General features: G+C 41.4%; 1 protein-coding gene across 5 annotated transcripts in view; it reads right to left on the bottom strand.

Annotated features, from left to right (window-relative positions):
• Nucleotides 1-21461, bottom strand: part of STK39 (serine/threonine kinase 39) — a 311497-nt gene that overhangs the window by 66594 nt on the left and 223442 nt on the right. For all 5 annotated transcript variants that reach the window (XM_047869279.1, XM_047869281.1, XM_047869282.1 and 2 more), the window contains exon 15: nt 3555-3607. In XM_047869279.1, coding sequence (XP_047725235.1) covers nt 3555-3607 — 53 coding nt within the window. The remainder of the gene's footprint in view (nt 1-3554; nt 3608-21461) is intronic.

Raw genomic sequence — 21461 nt, 5'->3', positions numbered from 1 at the left:
ATAAATGGCAGTGTGCTCAAAAGAACCATTATGAACCTTCATGTCTTCCCAAAGGACATGACATGGTCCCCATGGCCTTCTGACATTATCACAAACATCCAGAAATGTAGATGGGTAAGAAGAAACTGGCTCAGCAGCTGGTAATAACCTAGATGAAGGTTTAACTTAAGTGTCTTGCAAAGTCAGGCAGCACCTCAAAGTATTGCTGGTGAATCAAACAAGCGTCTAAACTGAATTGCAGTTTGTCATACCTGAGGCTGCCCTCAGTGTGTGTGTGTGTGTGTGTGTGTGTGTGTGTGTGTGTGTGTGTGTTTCTATGCTCACACGAGCGTGTCGCTAAAGGTAAAATTATCTTTCACATTTGTGGGCTTTAATATGCTTAGCCCAGTGTGTGACACATAGTAATTACTCAATAAATGGTTAACTGTGATGATGATGTGCAGCCAAAGCTCATTTGAAATGTACCCCACGCTCTACTGCACTTTCTTTCTCCCTTTCATACATGGCCCGATTTCCCAGATCTCCAATAAAAAACCTGAGGGCCAATGGATACTCTTTGTACATCCAGAGAAAATGTCGCATTCCATCATTTTACTCATTCCATTCTACAATGAATGACATGGAATACAACATGAGGGAAATGTTAAAGACAAAGAAAGGAATTTTAACTAACCTGTGAGATTCCACGTCACGGGGGCTAATGTTGGGGCTTGTCCTTATTATTAGAAGTACAAAAACACTTTATAAAATTCTCTCAGGGATAAAATGATCCCATGGCATGGAATCTAGGGTGGAATAATGAGAGGTTCTACTCTGCATGTGATTTAGCTTTGTGAAGTCGACACTCAGCCACATAATCTCATCTTCCTGATGCCACTGGAAACTTGACTACAAAAAGTATATTGAATTAAAGTGCCTACCTAGGCAGTGATTACATTTCTACTGACTGATCATCGGTTAAAGCATATGGATGTGTTACTACCACCTCTAAAGTATCAATAAGATCTAAGAATTTACAATCGCAGAATGTAGTTGAAAATGGAATAATCAAGCAAATCCACATTGTGGGCTAGCACTAAAACAGTACCAAAGCAAATGACATTCTCAAATGATTCAAGTTTCCAGCATCTCCTATTTTCAGGACTCCTGAATATTAGATGAATCACATTAAAATAGCACAAGGGTCATGTTGGCCATTTTGATCCAAAATAGAAATAGTCCATGCTTGTGTGCCATTAAGCAGTTATCTTGTAGGCATGTAAGTAATATATCAGTAAAGTTAGGAACAGGAACTTGAAGGTAATTGGTGATTTATTCTTCTTTAAGCTGCTTAAACATTCCTAATGTGCAAACAGTTTAAATAATCATAAATAATTACATATGCTCTAGTTTCCAGAGTATACAGTAAAATAATAAATGCAGAGGGCTTACTCTCAAATGAAGACAGAATATTGGATATGTTTATTTTATACATTCTATGCTATATTACACATTTATGTATACATAGAGCACAGATGTATGTATATGTACTTATGCATGCTCACATGCATGCACAGATGTAGTATAGACACCATCTGAATGAAAAGACAGCATCAGTATTCACAGAGGTATACGGTGATATATCCATGGTGTTTCCATTACTAATGGCCTGTGCTCACTGCCCTGTGATGGCTGGCTATCCTCAGGAAGCCAACACTAAGGTTTCTATCTGGTAAACAAAAGCAGACTCAACCTACAATGGCAAACGAGGCTGCTTATGCCAGCACAAAGGTCTAGGTAATGCTGATAGGGCCATCTTCCCCCTCCCCAAATCCTCAATTCAGAAATTCATTTCTTTGCTATCCCTTAAAATTAAAATTAATTTTATTGCCTCTGTAAATTTTAGATAATTAGATGAAAAAAAAAAAACCCAACCTTTAACTTACAATAAGAAGTTGTTCTTTTACTTACTGTACTTGAAACATTTATTATGGAATTACTAGATTTTGTCACAGTATTGGCTGGTCAACATTCTTATATTAAGAGATAAAATACAGAGCTTCTGGGTAACAGTAACTGGTGCTGTACAATTTCATAGACCGGCTCCAAACTGTCAAAAATGGATGTTCCCAGAAGAAAGATCAATTAGCAAATTTGTTTAGGCCTTTTAAAAATATATAGTTTGTAAAAGGTACTTCGGATGTTAGTTTAATTCAAATATACTGGGAATCATAAAATCTTTAGGCTGACAGGGGACTAGAAATCAGGGCCAGTGTGCCTTGACCACATATGGCCCAGGAACATATTTTTTTGGCCAGCAGTGTTTTTTTGTTTTGTTTTACACTGAACGTGAACAGACAGAACTGCCTGGTTTCCTGAAGCTCACACCCCCTCCCCTCCCTGCCAACCCCAAACATTTGCTTTGGCTCCTGTACACATCTGAGTTTGTGTCTTCTTACAGGTTCTAATAGTAGGGAGGTCAAAGTAGTCAAGTGATTAACCAGGTAACATGCTAGAAACTTTCAGATTTTCAAAATTTTAGGAAATCAAATTTAATCAAATCAAAATGTACATGGGGCTCTAATACGTAAAATAATTACAGACTGTTGTTAGTTTATATATATTAATATAGTCAAGTGTATGAGCCTAATGTATTTTGTTTTAACAATAAAACAGAATGTATTTTAGAAGGTTTTCAATAGAGACACTGAGGCCGCTTTCACATATTTAAAAATCTGAAACCGTCAAGAAGAAGAGTCACAGTCTCAGCATCAGCATCTGATTTTCAGCTCTCTGGGTTGTTCTGGTTATACACTAAAGGGAGGAAGTAGCGACTTTTGCTTAACAACTAATCTTGCAGTCCCCAAAGCCTGTTCGTAGATGTTATTTATCCATTAATTAACCAAAACTACTGGAGATTCTCCTGGATAGCGGGCATTTGCCAAGTGCTAAAGATACCAAGAAATGCGACATAGTTCTAGAAACTCCAGGCATCCGGGAGCTGAGAGAGCAACCAGTCTAGCCTTTAAGCTGTTTCACTAACTATTTAAAATATTAAAATTGTATTTAGAAGCAAGAATGGCAATGTGCCTACCAAGGTGTACCAACAGAGACCACAGACATTCCTCCCTCCACACAGGCTTCATATAATATGAACTGAGAGCAGAGGGGCAGAGCGGATCCCTTTTTTGTGTGACATCTCGTTTGTTGCTCACCTCTCATTAGGATTGCGCTCTGTTACCCATTACACTCACCATAACGTCCTTTAAGCCCTGTGTCCCCTTGCCAGTACTTGTTCTCATGGTTGAGCTAACACAGGTAATTTGTACATGTATGTAAACCACGCAGCATGCCACAGAAACTCATGTAGGCAGTAGTGGCTCGGTTTGGATTCCCCACAATTATTGCAAATCCTTCACTGCTTCTCTCCTTCCTGCCTTCCTGCCTTCCCTCCATCCTCCTTTCTTCATTTTTAAAGAAAGCATTTTCAAATAGCAGATTATAACCACACACTTGTAATGAATTTCTTAAAGGCTCTTTGCAGCAATAAGATAATAATTTCAATTAAAACTTACCTCTTCCTGGAGTAAACTCAAATCGTATGTCATTAAGTTCCTTTCTGGAGTTTCTGAAATATATAACATGTAGCACATTAAAATCCAACGAAGTGTAGTTTCATCAAACTAAATGTATTCCAATCTTTACAAGATGCTACTAATAGGTAGATAGTGTTTTACAGTTTTGGGTTACCTCTGGGTACTTCCTCAAATGGGAGAGATAGTTATGACAATAATAAAGGGAGATATTTAAATGACTAAATTTACCTATATAAACATGTTTATTTCCCAAAATTCCAAAAATAAAACATTCTTTTATAAAATCTATACTAAATCAATAACCTTCAATGTAGTTCCATAATTAAAAATTTCAGAAGATTTTCGTATGGAATAAATAATATTCAATACACGTTTCATATTTTTCCTGAAAATAGCATTTTATCAAATTATTTTTAAAAAGTGAAACAAACAAGGGTGCCGGGGTGGCTCAGTTGGTTAAGCATCCAACTTCGGCTCAGGTCATGATCCCATGGTTCATGAGTTTGAGCCCCACGTCTCTGCTGAGCTGCTTCAGATCCTCGGTCTCCCTCTCTGCCCTCCCCCGCTCATGCTCTCTCTCTCTCTCAAAAATAAATAAATGTTTTAAAAAAATATATTTAAAAAAAGTGAAACAGGAAAAACAGTCTCAGTGGTAAGGTTTATGACAATGACAATACTATGCATTAAATCACGTAACAAAATGCCCCAAAAAGGATGTGTATTTTGTTATTAAAATTTTTGCTACATAGAGGGGACCCCTGAATGTTGTTTAATTATCCACTGAGTATAGAAGCTTTTTTTAAAGTTTGTTTATTTTGAGAGAGAGGGGGGTGGGGGGAGAGACAGAAAGAGAGAGTGAGAGAGAAAGAGAGAGAGAGGTAGAGAGAGAGAGAGAGAGAGAGAGAGAGAGAATCCCAAGCAGACTGCACTCTCAGTGCGGGGCTTGAACCCACAAACCAGGAGATCATGATCTGAGAGGAAATCAACAGTCGGATCCTCAACCAACTGAGCCATCCAGGAGCCCCAAATAGATAAAATTTTTAAAAATAAATATAAAATGCTTACATAAAATTGTAATACATATATACACGTATATTCAATCCAAAAACGGATACTAGGTTAATATGGAACAAGCAAATACCTAAGATGTGAGTTTTCCATTTATATTAATTTCAAGAAAGGATATGGGGCAGTGAGTTATAATTAGAATGGCTTTAAATTCTCATAAGAACACTAAAATCTTATGATAACTCTCAACAGATGCTACAATTAAAGTTAATAAAAACACCATAAGAAACTGCAGTAGGAAACATGCAATAGTAATTTCTGCAAACCCTCACCTACTTGCTCAGCTGCCAAGGGTCCAAGCCAGAGACCAGAGATGGCCTGAATACCCATTCCAAACCTCCTCCTTCTGGTGCCAGAAGAGTCTGATCAAATCCTGTTAAGTAGTCCTGTTTGGGATCCTGGAGTAGTATCTCCTGGTCTCTACAAACAGTGCCCACATTATGATGCCACCAGCCTGTGGGCCCTTTTTGGTCTATAGCCTGACCTTGTTTCTTTAGGCCCCATGACATTCTACCACAGTAAATACAGGAGGCCCAGAAAAATGACAAAGGCACGTTACCGGCTTAGAGAAAGCCCTTCTCCCAGGGCCTAGAGATGTGGGTTCCAGTCTGTACTTTTCCACAAGCAGAGAAGTGAAGAGTCAAGAATTCAAGAGATGCCCAAGCCCAGGCCACAGACATAAGAGCCCTGAACCACTACGAATCTCTTCCCAGGTGTCCCCCCACCTTGACTCTGTGACTACTCTCAGAGATAGAATAGGACTAGGGGATGACAGCAATTCCTAAAGCCGGGCTTCTTTTAGGAACTTCTGAGAATCTGAAAACTAAAAATCGTGAACTCTCTCCAAAAAGGGGGCATATGACCAACACATGAAATTGCAGACAACTGAAGATGGTTCAGAGATCAGCTTAGACCTCAGACTGAGTGACCCTCTCCTGGACGTGGAGTGGGCCATGAACAATCAGTGCCTTCGAAGGAAGGGCTGTTTGCCTGTGGCACTGTTTACCTACCAGTGTCACCACACATTTACATAGTGCTTTCATATGTATCAGCAGTTCTTCAACTGGGTTTTTTTTTTTTTTTTTTTGTAAACTTCCATAATGTCTGGCTTAAGATAGATGGATTCTTATTTTTGATTCTGTATTCAGTCTGTTGCAATATCACATATCACATTGCCAGCCACTGGAAAATTCCACTCTACATGTTGCAATAATGAAAGTGAAAAAAGCACATAATTTCTTAGTGTTATTATAAAAATAGTTTTGACCTCATGGGCTTCCTAAAGGGGACTCAGAGATCCCTAGGGCCATAGGAGCACACTTTGAGAAACACAGAGAGCAAATGTCATGAATCAAATCTCATTTTCTTCCAGCAATCAACCTTTGAAATATGCAAAGTAGGTATTACTTGTTTTCCATTTTTTAGATGAGCACATTCAATGGCCTTTCCAAGTTTACAAATTTAGTGGCAGAGTGAGGACCAACAATTTTACATTGGAAATATCTAATACAAGTATAGAAAAGTGGATTTCTTTTCACTTTTGAGAGAAAACAATATTCCCCAAGATTTTGCGTATTACCATAAAAAGATCAGCAAGCATTCTTTTTAACAGCCTTGGTTTTACATGCCGTATGTTAAAAAGGCTGAATTAGTACTAAAACAGTCCAATAAGGGAAAAAAATGATCACTAGGAAAGCAAGTATTTATAGTGTATTTAATAATGAAATGACAGAAGGAGAAAAAAATGAAAAGGAATTTGATTTGATGGGAATATATGTCATTGTTCCTTTCCTTTCCTTTGGCCAGTCTTATCTAAATTAGTTTGTCCTACTAAGGCCATGAGAAAAGAAGTATAAGAACTGTACCCAGAATATCTTCATGCACATCCTGATTCTTTAAATATTAATACCACAGAAGTAATATCCAACACCCATAATCTCTATCTACATCAACTATGGCTCAAGTTATGGAGGTGGCCTAGTCAAGTCATTCTTTTATGACTCTGAACCTAAAATACTTGCCTTTGAAAAGATCACATTGATTGATTGTGAGTAGTAGACTTGTCTCATCAGGATGAAATATGGTTGGAAAAATGCCTAATTGGATCTAACTACTGAAGGTCATCCTTTTATAAAGAATTAATCTTTTCAGACTCCTACTTAACACCTTTAATTGAAAGTACATTTACTTTAATTGATATGGCACAAGATACTCTTGATTTCAGAGAAGCTGAAAATAGGTATGATTTAAGGCCGGAAACTAAGTCTGTGCAACTTTACAGAGGAAATGTTTAAAACTTGAAAATTAACAGCTTCAAGACCCAGGCTACCTTTGATAACTCTTATTAAAAACCCTTTTAATACTAAAAATGACCAGAAGAATCCCACAACCCAACCCAATGAAAAACATACTCCTAAATTCAGTAATAAACACAAACCCTTATTTCTCATTATAGGTATACATTATATCATAAAGGCAAAGGTCTACAGAACTCAGGCAGAATATATACATATTTTTTAAATAGGTAATGCCATCATGTGGTTTAAAACCCAAAAGGTACAACAGGGTATTGTATAAAAACTGGGCCTCCTCTTGCCACTCAACTACCTGGTCCCCTGAAAGGTTGAGGTTTTTTGTGCATCCTTCCTGAAAGGTTTCATGCATATTAGCAAACAAACATACATAGTTCCTTCTAATCTGTTTAATACAAGCGTAGCATACTATATCCATTGTTCTACGCCTTGTCTTTGAACTTAATAGTATACCTTGGAATTTCTCCATATCGATTCATAGAAAGCTTTCTCCTCCTTTTTTTTTTTTTTATAGCTACACAGTATTCCGTTGTCTGCCATGTCCTTTTTTTGACCAGTTCCCATTCTGTGAACAGACTGTTTCCAGTCTTTCTCTATTGTAAACAAAACTTAATTGTGTATAATGCTCCTTGTCCTTATGTCATTTTGCAAATACACAAGTATGAAAATAAATTTCTAGAAGCAAATTGCTTGGTCGAAGGACAAAGGTATTTGCAATTTGATAGATATTGTCAAATTCCCCTTCATTTAAGTTGTACCAATTTATACTCTCTCAAGCAATTTGTAAACACCCTTGCAGGAACTTTAAATGAGTAAAGCAAGAAGTATATATATACATATACACATGCATATGTATACATACACATATATATGTGTATATATGCATGTATATGTGTATATGTATATATATAAATAAAAGCAAGGAGACAGGAGGACTCTGCCAACTGGAAAGCTTCTTTCCCATTTAAAGAGGGCAACCACTACTCAGCACCAGCTGGTTAAGCTAGGCAGGAATTTGGGCTCAATTTTGTTAAAAACTAAAAAAAAATGTAAAAAATTAAAAAAACCCACCACAACAAAAAATGTGTATACAGACACAGACACATACAAGATACATATGTGCTATGTCCATTCTAAGTGGAAAATCAAGAGATTCAGACTGTCATGTGTAAAGTCTTCCTTCTTGCTTCCTTACTTCAACTCATCTGCAAGGAACATAGTGAACACTCAAATGAAGCAGCTGGCTATGGGGGTGGTAATGACAATCATGTGAGTGAACACGTAACTGTCCCTGGTGATAGAGGTGCAGAAGGCCTGTGTAGTTGAAGTATGCATTTTATAGGACGTAGCATTTTTCTACACTTCTTAATGTACCATGTCAGGACTGTCTGATAGAGTTATTGCTCCTGGAGGGCTCTGAAGCCAAAATGCCAGCTCAGGACTATGTGTATCCCTTAGCTTCACATTAATGTCTTTTAGCCCATGCCAAAAAGTGTATGGGGGCACACACCCTCTACGAACCAGATGGGATCAAATGCTTAGACCACTGGTTGTCAAAATGCAAAGACCACTGGTTGTCAAAGGGTATCATCAGCTGTAAGTGCCATTGGCACTGCATCCTTTCCACTCTGGAGTGAGGCTGAATGTCGACCATTTCCCCAAGCTCTGAGGTTGAAGGATGCAGCTGGGGTAACACTGGCAGGTACAGTGTTTCCTAGGAGCACAGGGGCAGCCCCTCCCTTCTAAGCAGCAGACAGCTCCCCCTTTCCTTACCTGAACCTGAGATTTCAGGTCAGGGTGAAGCTTCCAGCATCCGAGGAAGTCCAAAGGGACTCGCACTCCCAGACTCCCGGAACGTTTCTCCCCTTTCGGGAGCAGGATGGAGACTTTCAAACAGGGTGGGCCAGGGATCAGGATATCATTTTTAGTTCAAGCTTCTTTCCTGCTCTTGATACTGAACTGAAGTCTTTTCCCACAAGCTTAGGGGAGAAATGGACTATGGCTCCCATTAAGCTTCCTGGGCCTCTCCCTCCACAGCAGCAGAGAGCCTGGTACAGACTGAGGACATACGGAGCTGTGGGGACAAAGGTCTACATTCAAATCCACTCACTACTTACTTGGCATCTGTAGTCCGTTTCCTTAAATGTGACATGGGGAGAATAATAATTAATGGCATTTACTATCTGCCAGTAAATGCTTGGTGCTTTGCATATGTTATCTCATGCCATGCTCAAAACAACCCTTGATGTGGGGATGGCTCTTGTCCACTGTTATCTTACAGACAAGGAAACTGAGGCCTAGAAAGGGTAAAAGGACATATCCAAAATCATGTGTCTGATTAGCAGATGTGAACTAAGCCTAGAACGGGATGAATGTTACCCATGGTCTTCTCCAGTGCATAACCCTTACTGGAGGCACTGTGGGTCCTGCCCTGAGTCTATAGAGGCTCCTGACTGGTCTCTCCACATTCAAGGTCAGGATCTACACAGGAGCCAGGCAGCTTGTTACCTGGAAATGTGATCATGCCACACCCTTGCTGAAAGATTCCATTTCTTCTCCTTATTCTTAAAACAAAATTTAAAATCCTTAGCATGACCTCCCCCCCCCCCCCCAAGACTTGCTTCTACCTGTCTCTCCACCTTCAGCTCTCCTACACTTTCCCCTGCTCACCTTGTTGCTATCTCCTGGCCTGCCCTCTTTCCCCACATGCAGCTTTGCAAAGGCACAGTGTGAGTGCAGCAGGCACCTCGGGAGGCAGTGGGAGGAAAGGGATAACAGTCAGGGGCAATTCTTGTGAGGACTTTAGCAGTAAGGGGGTGGTGAGAAATACCTATAATGTGTGGTGGGGTAAAGAGAGGGCTTTTCTAAGATGGGAGAAAAGAGACATTTGTGTGTTGCCAGGACAAGTAAAGAGGGAAACAGATGGGGAGGGAATGGAGAAGTGTTCCTGGGGCTGCAGCATGTCGGGGGGCCAGCTCCCCTCACTGCTAGGAAATCTCCACTCTCTCTCTCTCTCTGTCCACATGACTGACTCCAATTGTGCTCTGAGGCCTGGTCGTGTCTTTTGGGGTAGACCGGGAAAGAAGAGTAAAGGCAGCCAGATGAGGCGCCCTGTCCAGTGTGCTCTCCTAGCCTCCAGATCTGTGCTCAGTACCTTCATATTCTGCACCAATGGAACGTGATTACTTTAAATTTTTTAATGTTTATTTATTTTGAGAGAGAGAGACAGAGCACGAGCAGGGGAGGGACAGAGAGAGAGAGGGAGACACAGAATCTGAAGCAGGCCCCAGGCTCCACGCTGTTAGCACAGAGCCCATGTGGGGCTCAAACCCACGAACCGTGACATCATGGCCTGAGCCAAAGTCGGATGCTTAACCAATGGAGCCACCCAGGCGCCCCAAGAATGTCATTACTTTAATGTCCATCTCGTCCATTAGACACTAAGCTCCCAAAGAGCAAAGACCTTTAGCTTTTGCTTGTTCACTGCTTGTTCACTGCTCTTCCCCTCAGCACCCAGCCCAGTGCCTTGGGAGTGAACAGATAATACCTGTCACATGAATGAATGAAGGAAGGAATACATGAATGAGTGAAAATTTTACAAGCCTGGCTTTTGTCAAGTGCCTCTCCTTGGCCACCACCACCGTGATTCCCTGGCTGCCTTTTCTCTGCCTGCCCAAGCCCTGCTGTCTGCCTGTCCCTTCGGTGTTAAATGTTCTGCCCCGACAATCTTCCCCTCTCCTCCTCTTTCTTGATGAGTAGTTCCAAATGCATAAGCCAAACCCAGGTACTGCCCCAGAGCTTTAAACCCATTATCCAAGTGCCTACACAGCATCTCTCCAAGCGATGTCCAGACACAGAACAATCCAGCATATCCACAATGGAATACATCACTTTTCCTCTCAAATTCACTTCTCTCTCTGCGCCCAATGGCAGCAAATGGTGGGGACAGCCAACTACCACAACCTGTGGGTTAGACCTCCTTAAGATCAAATCACCCATTTCTCTAAAACTCCACTACCGCTGACCGAAGGCGGGACACCATTTCTGCTACAGAAAAGAATGAACAATCTAATGAACAAAGGGTATTTTATCCACACTCACACATACCACACACATACACATGGAGAATGTTGTCGCTAGAGTACAGATGTATAGCAAAAGGAAAAGGCCATAAAAGGTTGAGGGAGCTGTTACTCAGGGTGTAATCCTTGGCAGATGAATGTGTTGTAGGAAGGAAGAAAATTGTTGTACTTAATGAGATGTGGAAAACGATCCCAAAGCAATGAGAAGTTGAAGGACAGCGACAAGTAAGCCCAGGGACAAAAATCAGAAAGAGAAAAAAGAAGCCTCCTGTGTCCAGGCCCGTGGTTGCTCTGACACAGTGTTCACATGCATCTCTGGGCTTTCCCAGAGCGGAGTCTTTAGGCCCCTAAGGACTAGGGACCCTGAGCCCTGCAGCTCAGTCGCTCGCCAGTGATGACCTTCAGTCAGTCACCTCATCTCTCCAACCTCCACTCCAGGTTCTTCTGCAGGAAAACAGGAAACAATGCTTCCCTCCTGGATTAGAGGAGCTGTGTACAGACACGGTGTGGGCCCCCTCACAGTGCTGGCAGGCGTTCTGATGCCTGATATTCTGAACCCCACAGAGAAGCAGAAAGTCATGGTTCCAGTCCTTCAAGGGTTCACAATCCCCACAGAGAAGGACAGCTGACGGGAGGAAAACTAGCAGGGAAACCCCAACATAGATAAGTGCTTAAAAAGTAGTAGTAGGAAAAGAAATATTAGCCTAATTCAAGGAAAGGAGCATTGTCTCGCTCTTGGTTCTCACTCTATCCATCCTTCACACTCCTGTCAAATTAATCTTCTCTCAGGTACAGGACCAATCACAGAATCATATAATTTTACAACTGACAAGGGCCCTGGAGGTCACCTTAATCCATTTCCCTCATTCCTCAGGTGAAGAACTGAAGCCAAAGAGATTAAGTGGCTTAAGATTACACAGCTGGCTAATTCAGTCAACACTCCACAAATACTTATTGATCATCTACTAGGTGTCAGGCCTGTCCTAGGAGCCATCAATGGCAGAAATGACACCCATACCTGAGACTGAGGCTTCTAGATGACTGCTTTTCATTCTTGACTGGTGGCTCTCACACTGCAGGGTGAGCCGAGGTGCACGCTCTGAAGGAAGAATCCTCTCCCCCAGTGATGTCCCTACCCCAGTAGTTGAGAAGTGCTGCACGCAGTGAGAGATGTTACAGATGGGAGTGTGTTTTATACATGACTGATGTGATGATGGCACAAATAAAGGTCAGGAGCCACTGCTGTACCTATCAGCACTGTGTTTCAAAGCCCCGCCTGAAACAGAAGCTCTCCTTAAAGTGCAGATCTCCATATACCCTGAATGATGCTGCAGGAGTGTAAGTCACATACCTACCCCTCGCAGCCAAACCTTGGCCTTGCATTTAACTTGCCTCAAAAGCATCTTGTGGATCAGTGAGTCTCCTAAAATATGAAAGTGACAATTCCTTTCAGCATTGTACCTTCAGACACCCAGAAATATGCCTATGGCCTAGCAAAGTAGAAGTCTGACAGCATCCAGAATTCTAGTCTAGACCGAGCCATGCGGCATCACCCAGCTTATGATCAATGTCAAATCGATAGATCAGGAAGTCACACTGTTCCCTTTAACAAGAAAACATGAGCAGTGACTGTGTGCGTGCACACACACACAGTTTTGTATCTTGATATATCTTAAAGAATCTGACTTTCACACTGGTTGTCTGCAGGTCTGTCTACAGCTAGAACCTCAGGCTAAGGACTCTGATGCATCTCACTGGTTTCTGAGCAGCCTGAAGGACCCTTCAGATTTGTAGCCTGGAGGGAACAAGCAGTCTGCCAGCAGAGGATTTCATACAGCTGATCTCTAAATTAGACCTGTGTGTACAGAGCCTTGCAAGGAAATTTCTAATACTCTGTGCAATGCTGATACGTATGAATAAATCACTTGCAAAAATATTATCATAAGTAACTGCCTTTACTGTCTACAGAAACAGTTTTCATCTGGAAATAATCCTAACTAAGTACCCTTAACAGAAACCTCTTGAACATCTCCTTGCTGTCCAGGTAGAGGAGGTGGCTGTTTCCTCTCACCAACATCGCCCACTCTCCAACCTAATGTGTTTCTTTTTTTTCTCTAGTACATACTTTGGAAAATCATGAAAAACACTTTAACATACAGGAAAGTTCAAAGAGGAATGAAACAAAGTCACATGCACCTACCATCCAGAACTTTTAAAATGGTAACAGTTTGTCATATTAACCTCAGAGCTTAAGACATAAAATTTTAATAACATTTTGCCTACACAGTACAAAATCGATTGTAATGTCCCAACTGTGGTAAATCGTGAGCAAATGGATTATTGCATAAGGGCCCTATTTCCTGTCAAGTTCGTGAAACTGTATTTTCATGGCTAGCAGTCCTTTTCAGCATTTAGAATGTTCAGTGAATATATTTACTGAATTGATTTTTACCAATAGGGCAAGAAGGAAATGGAGTGACCACATGAAAACTAGACTCAGGTGTATGGCTGGTAGAGGTAGAAACATTAGTCTACTCAAAGTTCCCATTTTTATAGTAGCCAAGAAAAACTGTTAGGCACGCTTACTAGTTAGAGGTTTTTGTGGATGTGCCTTGATTGAAATCCACTGATACAAGTCTAGAAGCAGTCCTCACTGGTGTCGTTTAGGTCTGAAAGTTTGATGGCAGGGTTTACTGCAGAAAACGCAGACTCCACGTTTCTGTGATGGATACCTCTCTTCAACGCATTCAGGCTCCCAAGTCAACACGACATGTAAGTTATACTAAAAATGCAAGGGCACCTCTAAGATTGGAATTCAACAACTGTCCATTTGGGCTCTTGATCTCATGCCGCGGCAGGTGTATTTATGCAGATTAATACAACATATGGGACAGTGGGTGGTGCTGCACGTCTCTGCAGCGTTCCAGGATGAGTCAAGTTTCAAGATAATGCAAGTTTACTTAAAAGAAATTTTTTTTAACGTTTATTTATTTTTGAGACAGAGAGAGACACAGCATGAGCAGGGGGGAGGGTCAGAGAGAGAGGGAGACACAGAATCGGAAGCAGGCTCCAGGCTCCGAGCTGTCAGCACAGAGCCCGACACGGGGCTTGAACCCACGGACCGTGAGATCATGACCTGAGTCGAAGTCAGACACTTAACCGACTGAGCTACCCAGGCGCCCCAATGCAAATTTACTTTAAAAGGGACAAATGGGGGCGCCTGGGTGGCTCAGTCGGCTGAGCGTCCGACTTCGGCTCAGGTCATGATCTCGCAGTTCGTGAGTTCCAGCCCCGTGTCAGGGTCTGTGCTGACAGCTCAGGGCCTGGAGCCTGCTTCGGATTCTGTGTCTCCCTCTCTCTCTGCCCCGCCCCTGCTCATGCTCTGTCTCTGTCTTTCAAAAATAAATGAACATTAAAAAAAAAAATTAAAAAAAAAATAAAAGGCACAAATGGCTACAATATCTAATCATCATGGGAAACTATCCTCTTCCTTGGCATTTAATTCTTGCAAAAAAAAGGATGGTAAGTAGTTCAAAGTTAAACCAAATACACAAATATTTGGTTATCAAAAATAACAGAAATTAAAGGGAACAGAGAAAGAGATACGATACACAAGTTACTCCCACTGAACACTGAATTTAGCTTTGTTTCCCCATAGCTCAGGCAAAAAAAAAAAAAAAAAAAAAAGGAAAGTATTGCATGATAGAGTTCTTTATCAAAAAAGAAACATGCAAGGCAGATGTTTTTCCCTTCGCATTAATATCAAGGAGAAATTTTGTACAGAAGCCCCTTTATAAGAGACACTTGAGTAATGCCTTCAACTCTGCTGCAAAGGACAGAAACTTTTCTTCATATAAATGTCTTCCAACTATGTGGTGCGAAAGATGAACATTTTTTTCTCCCATGTGCTGAAGGCACCACATTAAATCTTGCCTAAGTGATGGCATTTCTGCTGGGAGCTGAAATAATATAGCTGAGGTACATTGTTTCCTGATGATTTACCTCAATAGAGGGAGCCCAAAGAACCTGGAGAAATGAATGGCCCATACAGACTGCTTCTTGATGCCCTAAAAGTGTCTTTGTCAAGTGCTGCGATGGGTGATTTCTGTGACTGAACTCTGACTAGCATCTGAAGGCATATGATAGTCTACATGTTGATTAAACAAAGATCTTTGACTCTAACACATACGTGCAGAGGTAACATTCTGCTGTGACCCTACAGGAGACTGACTTAGGTTATGTCCTCCCCTCCAGGGGTGGTAACTGCAAAGAGGGGCAGGCTGCAAGGTGTTTGCATTTCAAAAGGAACCTCCGTGGTGGGCCAAAAACTTGAACATGCACTCTGCTGAACACCAAACTCTGTTGCTTCAGAACACAGAAAGGATAATTGTTTGCTTCAAAGTTTTAAAGACTGCCCGCTTCTAATCAAGAGAGTTAGTCAGGAGAGAACTTTAGTATAGCTGCAATAATATAAAGTGAGCAGATAACCATAAAATTCTTTAAACTTTAGCCAGGTGATCACAAAAGTAGCAACAACTATGCTTTAACTTTCCTATTAATTTGTATCTATAATCATATTCAGGGAAAGCTGCATTAAAAATTAGCAAATTTAAAGGGAACACGATCATTTTCAACTAGATTTAAAATACCCATCTGATAGGGGCATGTGGGTGGCTCAGTCAGTTGAGCATCTGACTTCGGTTCAGGTCATGATCTCACAGTTAGTGAGCTCAAGCCCCAAACCGGGCTCACGGCTCTCAGCCTGTCAGCACAGGGCCCTCTTTGGATCCTCTGTCCCCTTCTCTGTCTGCCCCTCCCCCACCTGGGCGTGCCTGCTGTCTTTCTCAAAACAAAACCATCCGATAGAGAAGAAAACTGTGAAGGACTAATGAATTATAAGCGTTAACATCAGTGTAAGCAGACTCCTCCCTGGCTTTTCCGCAGGTAGTGCCTTAAGACGATTAAATTTAATGATAAATGAGACAGAGCAAATATTTTCTCTTTTGGTCCATTTCAGAGAAATGGCCTATAAGTAAATGTATTTACAGTCTAGTGTGGGTGACCCTTTGGCAAAGACATCGTAAATCTTCAAACTGGACTTGCCTGAAATTACTTCAGCAAATGGCTATTTATAAAACATACACCTGCACAGAAAATAAACCTTGTTACTAGGCATTTGATAGGTTGTTGATGGGCATCAGAACAAAATACACATATATTAGAGAACATCAGACAGATCTTATCAAGACACTGGATTAGGACAGGACTTTTCCTCAGAATAATGTAAAAACAAAAATTAAATAATTAAAAAACTCAAGCTCCCCCCTTTTCCCAACCCCAATAAACCACCCACTTGCTTTTGAGGCTTGCAGTTGTAGGATTCTCTATGTACTTACACTAACACGGTTGAAAAAGCACTAAGAGTTGGGCAGGCACCTGAGGGTGAGTGTGAGAGGCTTCCTTTGTGTTAACATACCCTAAAAAGGCAAGGGGATGTGAAAGCGTTCATTATTTGCATATGATTTAAAGTGAGGGCTAATTACCTTAAAATGTTTCTAAGTATTTCTACGAAACTACTTTTTCAATCTGAAGATGGCCACAAGTGAGGGGGGAAAAAAATCTCAAGTTCAGTCCTATCTGCTTCCCATGGACTCCCTTTCGAAAACCCCACGGCTGATCTGAATGCACAACTCTTCCTGTGACTGTATGGTGGTCCTTAAAATGCAGCTGTCACGGGACACTTCCTTCTCATCTGATCCCAGCAGATTTTTTTTAATGTTTTTATTTATTTTTGAGACAGAGAGAGACACAGCATGAGCGGGGTAGGGGCAGAAAGAGAGGAAGACACAGAATCCGAAGCAGGTTCCAGGCTCCAAGCTGTCAGCACAGAGCCTGACGCGGGGCCCGAACTCAAGGACTGTGAGATCATGACACGAGCCAAAGCCAGACGCTTCACCCACTGAGCCACCCAGGCACCCCTGATCCCGGCAAATTTTTAAAAATCAACACTTTTACCTTCAGCAACCACTAAATTCATTCTCTGCCTCTGGAGCACTATCGTATGGTACTCATTGTCACAATGTTTCAGGAAGAAACCATCTCTTCAACAGTCCCAATAAAGTAAACAGAAATGGCATTCATCACTTCGCCTGGAAATCAACCATCCCAATTGGAAAATTCCAAGTACCTACAGTTCACTGAAATTGCAAAGTCCCTTGACCTAACCATGGTGCTTACTCTGCGATGGTGCGTCACTGCCTCCACTAGGAAGGGCTTGATTGAGAACAAGATTCAAAAGCAGACTTGCAAAACACAGAATCTCATTCTAATTGCTCCAAACAACTGTTTGCCTGTGTTCAAACACAGGCCGCATGACTGTCAAATCGTGAACCTGATTTTCATGTGTCAGCCATGGAAGCCTTATTTTAGAGCTACACGCACATTTTTGAGGCTATTGAAAAACATGCTGAGAATGTTAAAAAGCAACTTCCACATATGTAACTGCACCAGACAAGTGCAGGACTTGCCAGGACTGTGGGGATCATGCATTTTTCTTATCTAAGATTCCCTAATAAAAAAGACCCCAACAATTTTCTTCATGATGGTTTTTTCAGTGACTGATCCTTATACCCCAGCCTGTTAATCTCTGACAAGTTTTTAAGACCGACTTAGCTTTCTAGAACTCTTGACTTCAGTGAAAATTTAATAAAGGAGGTCAGGCTGGATAAACAAGAATTCTCACTCTACAGAAATATTTATAAGCACATCCTGCAAACTACTTATTATTTGCTTCTTTACTGTAAATTGATGTTTTTTTACATAAGGAAGTACAAAAAACAGTGCCACTGACAGGGAAGGGGTTCAGAAAGAAAAGTCAAGGGGGCCCTTTGCGAAGTGATTAACCTAAGAGGAGAGCCTTTTTCCATAGTTTGAGGCAAGATAAAATAAACATTGATTATCTGTCAAGTTTAATTTAAGAGAATTAGTGGATTAAAAAAAAAAAAGTAAGCAAGCCAGTGAATATCTATAACAAAGATAAAGAGACGGTAAAGGTCAACAATTATGAGCATTTTAATATACAGAATTTACAAGATGGGCCAGAGGAGCCATCATGCTATGTTGTGTCTCTCCCCAGAGTGCCTGGCACACAGTCTGGCACATAAGTAAGCTCTCAACAAGTATTCAAGAAGTCTAATTGCATCAAGTAGTACACTATTCCTCCTTACCTGTTGCATGGAATTATGTCAAATGTAATCACACTAGCAAAACTCCTTTATATGAAGGTAGCCAATCCTATATAAATACCCCCCCCCCCAAAAAAAAGAGCTTCTGGGCTGAAGGCATTTCAGTTGCAATGCAGGTCAGACCCACAACCATGACCCACCAGAACAGATGCCACATTAGGAATGGATCTGGGAGAAATAAATGAGGTCTGTTATACTGAAGAGATTTCTGGCCAAGAGCTATTCCTCACAAGCAGTGAGCTAACCGTCAACATCCAGGGTGGTGCAATCAACCTGGACAAGGCTCACGTTAAATATAAGCCACGGACGAGTCTGCCTGACGCCAAGGCTCTTTTCATCTATGATTAGGAAATGCTGCCACCTGTGCCCTGAGCCCCAGACTGTTCTAACATCTACAACACACTTATTTTTAAGTAGAGAAGGCAAGGGAGCACATCTCCTTACACCAGGCTTCCCATCCACCTCTTCTCCTCTTCTACCCTCTCCTCAAAATCTTTGAGTTGGTTTTATGGGGAGTCAGAGGAGAACAACAAATGCTTTCTCGCTAGGTTCATTCAGCCTGTCATAGCTGGGTTTCCGAAGACAACATTCTTGAGTTTAAAAACCATTCGTAACATGGACCAGCTATGAGACCTTCTGGCAATCTACTTGACTCTCCAAGTCTTGGTATCTCCAGCTGTAAAGTAAAGTAGTAACAGGAACTGCTTCATAGGTAGCTCAGAGAGAAGGCAGGCATGGACGTGCCTGGCACACGGCAAGCATTCAGTCCGTATCAAGTAACAACAACAACAGTAATAATAGCCACTGAGTTCTCTGTATCAGACATCAGCCCCTGCGCAGAGATGGGTTCTTTCTTGTCCCTTCACCTAACCTGAGCAGGAGTTGGCATCCATTCCTCCAACCCTGTAACAGCTTCTAACCATAAACCCTAATATATATAAAGAGACTTCAAGGGGGTACAAGTCTCGATCTCCTTAAGAATCCCAGTAATACCTGAATAAATGGGGCCTGACCAATTGGAGTTGGAGAACAGCACTCTCCAACTCAGAGTTTGAAAGAAACAAGCAGAGTAGAAATGGGGCTGCTTTAGAATCCTTGATAATCGCTAGAGAGTGAAATAAACCCACGAGGATCTGACAATTCTCCTGATAATCCATCCCACGCTTCTTTTCCTTACGAATAATTTAAATGCTCTGCTTTGTCTGGTCAAATCAAAGATCCTAGTTTATGTGGAGGTAGAAAGGCACAACAGAAGCCTGAAACATGCCTAAGGTGTGCATCTCATCTGCCCGATCAGGAGAATTCCCTGAGAGAAGAGCTACAAGAAAAGCACCCATTTAGTCAGTGGTTTGGCCATCAATTCTGGCAATTTTCTTCTTTTGCGGTCGAAGACAGCACACACAGGCCATTTAAATTACAGACTTGCCGCCATCCAGGGCCTCTTTGGGTTTAGGGGGAAGCCTGAAGGAACAGTGCTCCAAGCCCAGAGTGCTATTTAATTGTGACTCTCATCGTCACTATTATTACAGATGTGTCATTCAGAAATGCTCTCGGCTATCAGTGACAGCATGGTAGGTCATGAAGATGACATTTCCGTGTTTTGTATTCTGAACATCAAAAACCAGTTTGGCTTGCTCAATGAGCGGTGGGTGCCATGCTAATTATATAACTTTTTAGAGCAAAAAAAGGATCTCCCACTGAGCCAACTTGGAGGAAAAGACACAATACTCATTTTTATCTGAGCCTCAGCATACTGACCTCCTTCAGCCTGTTGACGTGGCCATTAATAAAACATTTTAAAGTGATCCGAAAATGCTTTTTTATGAACCAGAGCCTGAATCTGGCTGCCAAACAGCTGTGTGTGTATTTGAAAGACTTGGAGCTGGTATCAAAGTTGACTGCTGATGATTCAAGCTTGTGCTGGGAACCTCCTGTATCCAGAATGTTGTTCAGGCTTTTGATTCATTACAAATGTAAAACAGATTTCCACTCTTGGAGGAGTTTTAAAGGCCAGAAATAAGGATGCCTGTGATGATGGTCTTGCTTTTGCCTGGGACACATGAAGACTTTATTTCACTTTGGTATCTGATATGTGATTACCAACATGTGTTCTTATAACTTTGGAATAACAACTTAAAAATACTACTCTTGCAATTCTAAAACATCCTTATGGGTAGTTCTTGAAAGCAAATCAGAGAAAAGTTTGATCCTTTCTTACTTTGTCTTCCCTTTCTTCTGTCAAAAATAACAAGTAAAAATATGCATCAATATAATTTTAAACCAAGTATCTAACAGGCCATTTAATTGAGCACATATGATCAAATCTATCTGGGAACTAAGACTTAGGTTACACTGATGGGTGAGTGGAAAAGGAGGTGGGCAGAGAACTCACTCACTGAGCTCAGATACATGTGTAGGACATACACAGGCAACGTGTAAAGCCTGGGAGGAGAGAATACACAGAGATGAAATAACACACAGACTGTGCTCAATGAGCTTACGACCAATCAGGATTCAGAGATGAAAAGCTCTACAGGCAAGGAAACTGAGGTACGTCAAAGGTGTTCGGTATGCTGTCCTTAAAAGAATTCTCACCTCAGACATTAGAACCATGAATGCCTCTCTTTCTTTACCCTCAAAACATCTACCCTACCACACCCTGCCAATTCTCCTCTCTGTCCCCACCACCCCACCTTAAACACACACACTTAAAAAGCAAGGGAACTGCTTACTATGAAGGAAGCGGTAACAGAGCCAAGGTCATTCCCAGACTTCACATTTCCTAAAATGAACTGGCAAATAAATGCTTAGCATAGAGAAAATTTAAGACTATCAAGAAAATTCAAGACTATCAAGCTGGGTGGGGAGGGAATGAGGAATTTCAACGTCATTTTGCAAGTTAAGAAAGATGAGGACAGGTTTACCAAGGAACAATGCAAACTCAGAATATTTTTCTGTGAGATTAGCCCGAGTCTTGTGGCTCCTCTGCAAATACCCAAACCACAATACTGTGAGACTGGAAGGGAAAAGGATTTGCTGTCTTGGTCAAAAGACGATAAAGCTGGTAAAGAAAGCTCATGGAGTGGGCTCCCCATCTTCACCAACTGTGGTTATACAAACACATCACTATGTGCCTTTGGGGGAAAACAGGTTTTCCTCCTGGCAGGCCAAATGATCTGG

This window comes from Prionailurus viverrinus, chromosome C1 (assembly GCF_022837055.1).
Source record: "Prionailurus viverrinus isolate Anna chromosome C1, UM_Priviv_1.0, whole genome shotgun sequence".
Taxonomy (NCBI): domain Eukaryota; kingdom Metazoa; phylum Chordata; class Mammalia; order Carnivora; family Felidae; genus Prionailurus; species Prionailurus viverrinus.
This window is presented reverse-complemented; position numbering and strand designations above follow the sequence as displayed.